At 39.3% G+C, this 12,914-nt stretch overlaps 1 protein-coding gene across 3 annotated transcripts in view; it reads left to right on the plus strand.

Annotated features, from left to right (window-relative positions):
• MBTPS1 (membrane bound transcription factor peptidase, site 1) overlaps positions 1 to 12,914 on the plus strand; it is a 70,591-nt gene that overhangs the window by 11,148 nt on the left and 46,529 nt on the right. For 2 of the 3 annotated variants that reach the window (XM_069085660.1, XM_069085658.1), the window contains exons 2-4: positions 4,484 to 4,968; positions 6,352 to 6,609; positions 11,292 to 11,495. In XM_069085660.1, coding sequence (XP_068941761.1) covers positions 4,800 to 4,968; positions 6,352 to 6,609; positions 11,292 to 11,495 — 631 coding nt within the window. In that variant the 5' untranslated portion in view covers positions 4,484 to 4,799. The remainder of the gene's footprint in view (positions 1 to 4,483; positions 4,969 to 6,351; positions 6,610 to 11,291; positions 11,496 to 12,914) is intronic. The other variant, XM_069085659.1, reaches the window with a different exon arrangement.

The raw sequence follows: 12,914 nt of genomic DNA on the forward strand, positions 1-12,914 counted from the left end.
CATTTTCCTGTTAAATATGTGATTTTTAAAGTGATGGAATTTTATGTGATTAGTAGGTTTTTTCCCTATAAAAATGTACCTCTAATTTTATAATGTTAGTCAATAAAAAGACAAGATTTAATTTTTAGAAATTTGCTCTTCAGTCTAATTTTGTAGAGACCAATCTGTTCTTTAAAGTAGTAGTTATACATAAATATTGATAGCTTTTTTTTTGCTAGAGCTAAGAACTGGAACTTTAGGGGGTATCTATTAATCAGACAATGACTGAATAAATTATAGTATGGCATATGAATGTAATGTGATATTACATCTTAAGAAATGGTAAAAGGGATGAATTCAGAAAAACTTGGGAAGACTTGTAGAAACTGATGCAGAGTGAAGTAAGCAGAACCAAGAGAACAATGTATAAATAATGACAACTTTATAAAGTGGAACAACCAGAAGACTTCAGAACTCTGATTAATTTAGTGATTGGCCATGATTCTGGAGGACTGTTGTTGTAAGTATATGCCCCACCTTGTGCCAGAGGGCAGAGGAACTTAAAATGCCGAACAAGACATACATTTTCAGACATGATGATGTAAAAACTTACTTTGTTCGATTATGCACAGTTGTTATAAGGACTTTTTTTTTCAATCTTGCAAAGGGAAGAGGAGGAGGTAGATAGGATGGCCCAAAAAGAAAGTCATTGCTGGAAAGAAATCATAAGACAAGCTTTGAGAGTTAAAGGTTGAATTTAATATACATCTAACTAGAGGACGGTAGTGTACATGAGGTCTGCAGTACACAGTCCTTTCTACTGTGTGCATGGACAGGAACATTTTGTTTGGTATGATGTTAAGTTTGTAATGCAAAAATAGAAAAAACAAACCAAAGAGACTTTGAAAACAGAACTTGAAAACATGAGGCAAGGCCGGATTTGGAAGGTAATCCCTGATTTTTCATTACAGCATTTTACTGAAAAGCACAAGGGAGGTAACTTTGATCATTTCTTTCTCCTTATGTTAAATAGTTCATGAATCTGAGAATTCATTTGTATGGATTTATACTCCTCCCATCTAAATATATTGGCAGCCTTCTACACCTTTGTAAATGGTCTTCATCGGAGGTGTTGGTCTCTTTGGCAGCAAAACTCCTCAGCAGGGAACTGGATTAAAATGTAATTGGGAATGTTGAACAAAATGAAAATCCAGTACAACATGATGTCATTTTGTGTTTTTCTAAGTCAGTATATGACCTATAGAATCCGTTTCTATGTGACTTTGATACCACTGGACTTTTAATAACAATACTAAGAATAATTGCTACTGTTTCTATAGCTCTGTAAGATTTTTCAGAACACTTTAAATATGTGATCTCATTTGATCTTCACAACAACCTTGTGAAGTACTGTTCTCATTTTACAAATAAGGACATTAAGGCAGAAATGACTCTCCCTATATTATCCAACCAGTAAGTATCTTGAGGCAAGAATGAACTCAGATTTTCCTGACTACAAGTCTAGCTCTCAATCCACTATGCCATCTAGCTGCTGTTAATAAACTGTTGTTGGGACTAATTAATGTTTTTTTTTGGTGTTATGGACCCCTTTTGCAGACAGGTAAAACCTGTGGATCCCCTCTCAGAATAATGCTTTAAAATGCATAATGTAAAATACATAGGATTATGAAGGAAACTGATTATGTAATTATTTTTAAGTTCACAGATTCCAGGTTGAGAACACCTGAACCATTGTGTCTGAAAACATTCACAAACTGGTGGCCATCATTTGAGTCATCCATTCAGGCTTTGTGACCCTAGCTGGGCTCTTCCTTGATCTGTTCTTAAGTCTATACTTGAAGTCTTTCCAGCTTGACAGGGTCTGTCAGATCCTGTCCTTTTCTAGACCTCAGTGTCATCTCCATGTTGGAGGAGACCTTAGAATGTCTCTGTAACTTGCTGTCTGCTGTCTGGGGTCAACCTGAAGAATGGGGTCAAATGGTCAGCGGGGGAAACAGACGAATTGAGGAATTAGCATATCAGGGTGGTGAAAAGTGAAATATTTGTACTTTGGGACCACATGTATTGGTGAAATGCAGGAGAAAGAATAAGTGTACCTTTATAGTTTGTCATTTTTAATGCACTTTATTGTCCTGTGACAAAATAAATATTGGGTCAGTACCAACATCCTTAGGTCATAGGTTTTTGGGCAGCTGATTGTGTATTGTTCCCTTACCTCTTTGTCATAAAGAGGACTATACCAGGATATAGTTTGTAGGATTTTTTTTTTTTATCACCTTATAGAGTTATTTATTTCTAGTGCTTAGCACGTTGCTTAGTGCATAGTAGGCAATTAATAAATGTTTATTGATTTTCTATTTGATGACTTTCTCAAAATAAGAAATTTCTTAGACCTTGACCTCCCCCATTGTACAATTTTTTTCCCCTCTAAGGGTATCCAATTCTTGTCTCTCCGTATTCTTATTTTGGCTGTGGGTAACCACAAAAACATAAGTTCCTATTCTCATCTCCCAATGATTATGGGCACTGACATCATTTGATACCCTAGCACAAGCAACAGACATTTCAAAGGATTGGTTCCTTAGACACAAACAAGACTTCAGTGAACCTCTCTAGACTGTTACCAGGTTCAGCCAATCTGAGCAAAACAGAAAAAACGCTTCCTGGTGCTTAATGTTTCCAAAAGGAACCACAGGTTCTTTATATTTTTAGTTAATCTCTTCCCATTTAGGAATCAGAAACCCACAGAAGTGCTTTTCTGTTACTTTAGAGAATCTCAGGACAGGCAAGTGAGGGGTTTAGCAGATAGGGTAGCATGTGACTTAGAATACTGCTGTCTCAAGTGCCTTTCCTGCCTATACAAACAAGGTTTTCCCTTACTTAATTTGGGGAGCACTGGTTATTTAAGAATGTTCTTTCTTTCTTTGAATATTGTATCCTGTATTTCCCTTCTAATGTCCTTTTCTTAGGCCTCATCCTTCTGGACCTCTCTGCAGCCTTTGATATTCTGTACATCAGAGTCATCAGACACTGGGCACACTGGCAGGCCACCAGGCTCCTGTTACTGCCCAAGCCAGATGAAAATATAATTCTTGGGCATCTACAAATAAAAACACTTATCTTAGAGAGCTTTAGTTTGAGCCTACAAGTCTTTTTTATAATTCCCATTTAAAAACACAACATTATGACAGTGTTTTAAACCTTAAGTTTGCTGATGTATGTGTTCTTATATCAATCCTTTCTGCACCCATGTTTTGCCAAAGAAGAAGAAAGTGTATTACATCATCTTAAGCATCACATTTAAATATATTTATGTGCTCCTTATGAGCATTCTTTGAATTTGTGTTCCCAGCATGTCACTGAGCACCTGGTGACAGCAGGTGTTTTATTGACAAATTGAGACTGGTTTGTCTGCAGTGTAGGCTGTACACCTTTGCTTCCTCAATAGATCCAGCTGGCCTAACCTATCCAACATGGCTTGTACTGCTGCCAGAAATTTCCTCATGTTTCAAGCTTAATGTAATTAAAAAGAAATCCTCCCAAGTTCCTGCCTGTCCACTTTCTGGACAGCTCAGATGCCATTGCAAAGTCTTCTCCGCTTCCCCAGCCAGAATTAACCCTTCCTCTGAACTCGATCTGGTACTTCTTTTGTTTTACTTTTGTACCACATCTTTTATTATGGTTATTTATCTACTTCCTTTGCAGTTAGAAAATATTAGATCTTTTAGGTACCTTCACTCACCTCCTATTTCATGAGGGTAAGAATTCTTTTTTTTCTGCATTTCCTACATTGCTCTTTGTATAACAGATGATACACACAAACACACATGTATGTTAAATGAGTAAAAGAAATTTTCTGTAAGCTTGAAGAAAATGTTTAACAAAACTGGATAAGGGCAGAGGAATAAAGAAAGGAGTAAAACATCCCTAAAGAAAGTGCTGAGCATATTCCATTTTCTGAGGAATCTTTAACTATTTTTAAAGTTTTTTCCCCCCTGCACACAATTTGGGAAATTTTACCAGACATTCCTGGGAGATGACTGCAGACCTTAGGACATTGGTAACATAAAAATGTCATAGGTTATGGAGGTGCAGAGAACAGTGTGAAGTTACAGATTGCAGGAAGTGAAAATCTCAAGAATCATTCTCTACTTGCTTTCTGTGAGTTTGAAATTTTGAGTATTGGTTGACTTGTAACCAGGGACATCTCATTAGCATGATTGAGGCATGGAGCAGTCATGGTGTTTTTTGGTATAAAGATGATGCACCACACAGGGCAGGGGTAGGAAGGAGTTTTGGTTCTCTCTGGTTCTACTGTTTAGCTGTGAGTCCTTGTGCAAGGCCCTTCAGCTCTCAGTTTCCTTTTTCTTGTCTGCAAAATGGAGTTCAGCACTGTACAATCCCTAAGGTCCATCTCTGGTTTATATCTAAATTTATGTTGGAGACATTAGTAAAGCATATGTGCTTTGGTTTCATCTCATAGGTTGGCTTGTAAGCCTGTTGATCGTTCCTTTTTGGACTTTGCTTCCTCAGTACAAATGGAACTCAGGACTCAGTTGTCACAACCAGAGTGAGCAAAGCCTGCATCGAAGATGGAGAAGAAGAGAAGAAAGAAATGAATGCCTTTTTTCAGGCTAAACCCCAAAAGACCATGGAATTTAACTTTTACTTGTGTTGGACAAAACTGTAAGACAGCTGACCAGCAATGTTTCAACTTTTGGCTGAAACAAAAATGAACTAATAGACAAGAAGGAAAAAACGTGATTTGAATTTACGGCATTTTGAGACCACATTCTCTCATGATCATGAAGTTTGTAAACATCTGGCTGCTTCTTAGTGTGGTTTTACTCTGTGGCAAGAGGCACTGGGCAGGCAGGCTGGAAAATTCATCCCATGAGAGCCCTCTCTGCTCTGGCTGCTCCCCTCTTTCTCTGAAGGTGGAGTTCTCTTCAACAGTTGTGGAACACGGTAATGATAGTATTGTGTTTGGTTTGAAAATATGATTTATTGATATGTTTTGTTTTCATGTTACCAGGATTTTCCAGTGGACTCCTCAGAGAGAGTCCTCGCTTATAAAAATTAAAAAACAAAAAAAGGGAAACTGTTAGAACAAAGAAATGGCCAGAGCTTCCATCTGGTATCAGGACCCCTCCCCCCAATAGGCACAGGTCCCCATATTCTTACAGACACAGGTCCAAGGGGCTCTTCAAGTTTCTTCCCTTGGTTATGGGTCACTTCACAATATTCCCAGGTCACTTGCTACTCTTTCTGTTTATATTGTTGTAGCCATTGTCCTTGTATTGTCTTCCTACTTCTGCTTGCTTCCTCCAACATCCATTCTCGTAGAACTCTGCTTACCTGAACTCCTGACATAGGCACTGTTTCTCATAGCATGTTAATGTCCTGTTACGTTCATATAACACATTAGCTTGTTATTCATTCCCCTACTGATGGGTGAATGAAGGATATCATTTAATTTGACTAAACATTTGAACTATGTTTTTTTTTTTTCCAGCAAACACTGCTATTTACTTTAGTATTAAATTTTGCCGCTTAGAGATTTTAGATGGATTATGTGTGTCAAACTTTGATATAAAATAAGCTTAAGTCTTTTGTCTTTCCAGTATAGTTATTAGCTCATCTTAAACAAGGAAACTCAAATTCTTAATTATTTACCTGAACTTTGATCCCCTGGAAGGTTCCTTTTTAACAAGATTAATATTTGTATATTGATATTAAGAATACCAGAATGCAGGCTAGAGAAATTAACAGAGTCCTGGCCCTGGGAGTCAAACTAATTTGTAATCCTGGTTCTGTCACTAACTATGACATCTTGGGCAAGCCACTTTCTTTCGTAGCTTTCTTTTGTCAAATGAGGGCATCAGATTAGGTGATCTCTGAAGTTCCTTCCCAGCTTGAACATTATGTTCTGTTCTCTAACTCTGAAATTTTGGGTTTCTGATACACATAATCTGGGTAGAGATTTGCCATTATTTTTAATGAGAAATTTTTAGAGCTATCTTCTTAGGATGTTTAGACCTTTGATCTCTGTTTTTGCATTAAAACACACACACACACCCCTTATTTTAAATGAAATGGTCTTTAAGTTGTGAGTGAGTTGTTGCACCAACCAAAACAGTTTTAATTGGAGCTTTACCAACTATTACTCAGTGTATGAAAGTCAGATTTATGTTGCTCCTCTTGGGTTTGGGGTACAAAAGATTGCTTTAGAGTACGATCTTTTGATACCAAGAGGAATAAAAATGAATGGTTGGATTCTGTAAAATATCCTCTGCATTTTATATAAAATGAATTTGAAATGTTTATTTTGTTTGTGGTGGTTGCTTTCAGAGTATATTGTGGCATTCAATGGATACTTTACAGCCAAGGCTAGAAATAAGTTTATTTCGAGTGCATTGAAAAGCAGCGAAATAGAAAATTGGAGGATTATACCTCGGAACAATCCATCCAGTGACTACCCCAGTGACTTTGAAGTGATACAGATAAAAGAAAAACAGAAAACGGGAGTGCTGACTCTAGAAGATCACCCCAACATCAAGCGAGTGACCCCCCAACGCAGAGTGTTTCGTTCTCTCAAGTACACTGAACGTGAGTGTGAATGACTTAAGCTGTTATCTCTTTAAGCTTTACTAGGACCTGGAGGGGGAGGGCGGGCAGGCATTAGTATTCATAGATACAGGTCGGCCTGCTGAGGAAAGCCAAAGGAATTATTTTATTTCTGTAGATACATAACATTGTACCTCCACAGAAATCTTAAAGGTCATAGGACTTGTAGCATAGATATGACACCATCAAATCCATTGGACCAAGGCCCTTTCCCAAGGTCCAGATCCATGGTCCCTCCCTTGAGTACCTAGCCTTGCTAATTGTAGAAAGACCTGTCACCATCACCACTTAGCCTAGACAATATATTTCAAGAAATCATAAAAGAAAATTGCCCAGATACCTTAAAACCAAAAGGCAAAGAGGAAATAGAAAAAAATTGTCTGGTCACCTCCTTCTGAAAGAAATCCCAAAACAGATGTTCCCAGGTCAATGTTTTTTCCCAATAAGTTCAAGCCATGAACACCATATGCTTAGGTGTGGAGATTGTTCTGTTCTAGAGGTGGGAAGGAATCTCCATGCAAAAATGGATCCTTGACATGCCAAAGAAGAGTGACTTTGGCCTTGAGATTCTAGGATGTGACTTCATTCTTTGAGTTAAGTTCTTTGGAGTTCTTATTTCAACTCTTACATGTTTATTTTTTATTCTTCATAAAGTACCGTCTGGAAAAATTCTTGCCTTGGACTTCCCTTCCCTTATCCAGGATTGCCTGACCATGCATAAGTCTGCCTTCCCCAGGGATGGTCAAGTAACCTGTGTACATCTGTGCAGGGTGTGGATGAACAAGAGAGTGTGGTAGAGGGGGAAGAGCCTGGTCTTGGTGTCCAGAGAGACCTGGGCTCCCATCCTGCTTCTCTGACATTGACTGGTTGAAGGCCCTCAGGCAGATCACTGACCTTTTCCTCACCATTTCCTCCTCAGTAAAATGAGAGGGCCAGTTCCTATAGTATTACATAGAGTTGTTGTGAAGCAGCTTAAGTGAGATCACTATTTAGGGAGACATTTGCAAACCTTAAAGAGAGATGTACCTGTTAGGTATTAAGATTCCTTTGATTGTTAGCCCTTTTTATTTTCAGCATTATGAGCTAATTTATTACCTCTTATGGACAAAGTAAACTTGACATGGATGGATTTTGTCCTAAAATAACAATTTTCGTATTTTAAAAATAGCTTTCTCCCAGGGAAATGGAAGACATTAATCACAGTAACCCAGGAAGGTGGATTGCTAGTTTTATTGGCACTTTTCCCTAACTCTCAAGTTTTTCCATAATTTAAAAGAAAAATGAAAGAAAAAGCTCATGGAATTCTTTAACTTTTACTTTAACTTTAGCTTTTACTTTACTCATCAAATACTAGATTTAATAACCTGAATTGTTTTGCTACTTTTTAAACAAATGCAGGGAATAAGATTCAGATAATCTGCGTACTAACAGCAGGGTGGCAGTAAGCTGGTGACTGGCATAGGGAAGGAGGAGTGCAGGGGCAAAAACCAGGTTTGGGGGGCTTGGGGCCAGTCACTTCACATCCTGGGATCTCTGTTTCCTCGTCTGTGAAACAAGCAGGTTGGGCTAAGTGTTCTTTAAGAACTCTTAAGCTTGAACAGTCTGATTTTCTCAGTCAGTTTTTATAGAATGCAGATCTTAAACTTCTTCAGGGCCCTGGTGGTCTCTGTCTTATTTTATTTTCATCAATTTTTAAAAGAACAACTAAAAAAAAATCAAAATTTAACTAGAACTGCATAATTAGGCACATTAGCTTTCTCTTCTTACAAACTAAAGTTATCCGGAATGTTTTTGTTTTTAGTACGAATCTTAATTTTAGCACAAGGAGCAACATGGGAGGTTTTGTGCAGTAAAATCTTGGCTTGTCTGTGTATTCACTTAATGAAAACTGACATGAGTGTGTATCATTTTTTCATTGTTAGCTCACCTTAATTGGCTGAGACTGGAAAGAGCTGAAATAAAATTATAGTAATTAACTTTAGAAACGGAACACCCATAATTATTCAAATTTTGCTAGATTTTCAGCTGAATTGAATTTTTTATTTGCTCATATTTTAACTTTTAAAACTTGAGAAACTGGAAACTACTGTGGTATTAATTAACTATATGCATTTACTACTGTGAGAGGGAAGATTGTAGAAGGCAAGCATATGGGCATTGTTTTATTTTTTTAAATGTCTACAAATGGTGGTTTAGGATTTTTAAAAAATGAGATAATATAGAAATAGGTTCTTTCTTCTCAGTCTGACAAGGTAGAAGTAGTCTGTCAAGCATTTGTTACTCGATGCTAGACATTACATAAAGAAAGGCAGAAACCAGACCTTGCCTCTCTCGTGGGAGATGTAACAAGATACATGCAGAGGGGATGGAGTTGAGCTGAAAGGGGGAAAAGGCAGTGAGAAACAGCTGCCAGGCCAAGTCTGGAAATAGCACAGTGTAGGTCAGAGGCTGAAGGAGGTGATGAGGGGAAAGTGGCAGACTTGAAGCCAGAAGGCCTGGGTTCCAGTCTCACTCTTCCCATAGCTATGCAGCTGGGTTAAGTTACTTAACTGGTTGGACCCTCAGGTTTCTTTCTGTAAAATGGTGATGATAATCTACATCTCAGGGTTGTTGGGAGCAAAATGTTTTGTAAATGATAAAGGCATTTAATAAATGTATGCTATTTTATAATAAAAATATTTGTCATTTTCTCCTAACATTTTAATTTCTCTCAAGTCCAGTGAGGATGAGTTGCTAGTTCTAGAATTAGATTTTTCTTCATTTCAGTATCTGGATTAACTTACCTTTTAAGGGATCATTATCATACAGCCATTCTTCCCTTTCTCATCACTGTTTAGGAAGGCTCTGGGAATGGACATAATTTGTCTGGTGTGAAGAGAAAATCCTTCCCTCACCTACTACCCTCAAACTGGATCTCAGAAAATTAATTGCATGCTTGAAAATGTTTTTAAGATAATTTTTTTCTGGTTTAACTGCTTTCACTATTAGGTATTAATTAAAAAGGAAATATATTCTTTTGTTTAATAGGAAAAGGTATATATGTGATCATGGATTATTTATTTACAAAAGATTCTGTTACCTACTAACACCTTTAGGCACAAAGCCATTTAAAGCTCCTCACAAGGTGACTCCAAGCTGTCTTTTTTGGCTTATTAGACACCCATCCCCTTTATATTCTCCATGGTCCAACTACACTGGCCTCTTTGCAGTTTGCACCAGTCCATCTTCCCAGTGGCTTTTGCATAGGCTACACCCAGTCTTAGGATGCATCCCCTCCCACCTTGTCCTAGTAAAACCTCAGTTCCAAGACCCGCCTCCCACCCCCACCCTCTGAGGCCTCCTGTTATCCTTTTTTGTCCCCATCCACCACCCCACCCCCTCCTTCCCATTGCGTTGTATGGAGGGGAAGAGGACTAGACCTTTGATTCATTGGTAGAGACTGGGCAGAGGTGTCAACACAAGGCACTCTTAAGTATGGTCCAATCCAGATTAAGATGTAACTGGGAAGTATGTAACAAAATGAAGATACAGTGAATCCTAGATAACATACTTTAAAACTGAGTCAGTTTGATTACTGCCCTCTCTTTGACTTAAGTTTGATGCCACAATGCCACAATCATATGGTCCTGGCCCAGGAGAGAGGGGGAAGGGTGTCTGCATCTCAGCCAATTACCTAGAATGCCGAGATAAATGACTGGCCCAGGGTCATGTAGCCACTATGTGTCCAAGGTGGGACCTGAACTCAGCCCTCTCTGGCTGTCAGGTTGACCCTCAATCTACCATGTCATGCTGCCTTTCCTGCCTTTTGTTTGCTTTACATGTTTAAGTAAGTGCGCTTTCCCCTAAGAGTTCTTGAAGAACAATATTGGTTCATTTTGGTCATTGTATCCAGTGCCCAATACAGTGCATGCATATAGCATATAATAAGTGCTTGTTAGGTGAACCCGATTACATGTTAGCATTTGTGACCATGAAAATGTAATACTAGTGATTCCCAGGATCTGTTTGTGTGTGTGCACATTGGAGGTAAAGCAGCAGTACAGGAGGCAACTGCTTTGGTGAAACAGTTCCACAGGGTCTGTTGTTGGCCTCTCACCTCACTGGCAGGATTCAGTAAGAATTCCGGGTGGCCCGGGCAAGGCTTCTGGCTTCTCTTCAAAGCAAGTTATCTGTCTTTGGATGGTCAGTCATTCACTAAGTGTTGTTGCGTATGGGATCTCTGACTCTGCCCTCCATCATTCCTTCCACTTACCCTTCTGAAGAAATAAAAGAGACAACTGGTTTTCAGAGTCTTCTTGAAAAAATTTTTTCCATTTTTTTTTTTTTTTAAGTAATCGGGGTTAAGTAACTTGCTCAAGGTTACACGGCCAGTTATTTCTGGGTAGTGGTGCTGAGTATCTGAGCCTGGATTTGATCCAGGTCATCCCGACACTGGAGCCGGTGCTCTTACTCGCTGAGCCACCTGGCCGCCCCTAAGCAATTGGGGTTAAGTAACTTGCTAAAGGTTACATGGCCAGGTGTTTCTGGGTGGGTGCTAAGTGTCTGAGCCCGGGATTTGATCTCCAGGTCTTCTCAACACTGGAGCCGGTGCTCTTACTCACTGTGCTACCTGGCCGCCCCTATTTTTTCCATTTTTGTTCTGACATTTTCTTCTTGGTTCCCAGCTGATCCCTCGGTGCCCTGCAATGAGACCCGATGGATACAGAAATGGCAATCATCTCGCCCCCTTAGAAGAGCAAGCCTCTCTCTGGGCTCTGGATTCTGGCATGCAACAGGAAGGCATTCCAGCAGGCGCTTACTGAGAGCCATTCCACGGCAGGTCGCCCAGACCCTCCAGGCTGATGTCCTCTGGCAGATGGGATATACAGGTAAGGAGTTTGAATAGCAGCGCCATCAGTGAGTGCTTTGGCACTGCTGAAGCAGCTGTGCTGTGGGCTCTCTCTGACTCTTTCCTCTTCATTGTTTGGGATCTCTGCAGTATCAGCTGTCAGCCACATTTCTCTTTGACATAGCCACTGCTCTGAAAAGGGGCACTCTTGACTTCTTCAGTGACTGCCTTCAGTCAGGCCTCTGCATCATTATTGTTTTCTAAGGTTTCTTTTTTTTTCCCTGTTAGATCTTCTCTTTGTACAGCTACATCCTAAGTCTGCCACACCAGTGCAGTCCTGTGGGCTAATTTTATATTTTACATGGGCTTCAGGATATGTTCAGTTGGGTACTTGATAAAACTTAAAAATTCAATTTGGTAAAGGTAGAAAATCTTTACCTCTAAATCTTCTGCCTTTCTGATTTCTCATTCTTGGCCTTTGCCATTATACTCTCTACTTAGAAATCCCAGGATAAGATTTATTGACTCTTAGTTTCCAACATAGGGAGTTAGGGAGTCTGGGTACTTTCTCCATAGCCCAGTTCCTCTTGCCCAAGTGCTCAGGTTAGGATGCTGTTGACCGACATTTCAGCCTGTCTCCTTAACAAAATCAGATTCCAGTAGTTGGGATGCTCTCTGCTGGTTGCAGGGGTTACTAAGGCAAATAAACAGTTAGCAAGGAGCCTGGGATCTAATAGAAGTATGAACAAGGACACAAGTATCACTCCTGGTTAGAATGTGATAAGCATGTAGGAAAAGTACCGGGAGAAATTTGGCGGGGGGGGGGGGGGGGGGGGGGGGGCCCACAACACACTCTAACTGAGAACATGGTGCCTGAGCTCAGCCATTACTCATTGAGCCCTTACAGTGCTTCTTTATAGTGAGAAGGCAGAGGATATTTTTATTTTCCGTTGCTTGGGTGGGCTAGAGGCATGGGAAGAATAAAACCAATTAAATATTTTTGGTATCTGAGTGTAAAAGAGTAAGCTTTGTTAGGGTGGGTGGTTATCTTCAGTTTTTTGCTGGGTTAAATGTCAGAATGGAGGTAACTCAAAAAAGATAATAAACATGAAGGGTGATAATTTTCTTAGTTGTGAAGGCTTCCTGACTACTGCTAATTTTTCACAAATGTCCCTATTTGTCTTTAGGGGTTAGGTATTTGTTTTTAAGAAAAGCTTATATATTATAATTTGAACTTAGAAAACATAAACCAGTAAATAATTATTTGCATTGCAAAAGTGACTTTTGCTTTAAAAACATATTAAGTACCTCAGGGTTCTTTTAAATGGTAAGAACTTCAAGTCCTAGCACATTTAAAATATGGTTCCAGGTACTCAGAAGCTTGTATTACATAGAGCCAGAGATACCCCTTTGTTCTCAAAGCATCACTGATGTCAGAGTGGGAAATGCCTGCCCTTCC

Source organism: Petaurus breviceps, unplaced genomic scaffold, assembly GCF_028583685.1.
Source record: "Petaurus breviceps papuanus isolate PSGF00001 unplaced genomic scaffold, PetGlider_PUasm1.0 176, whole genome shotgun sequence".
NCBI classification, from domain to species: Eukaryota; Metazoa; Chordata; class Mammalia; order Diprotodontia; family Petauridae; genus Petaurus; species Petaurus breviceps.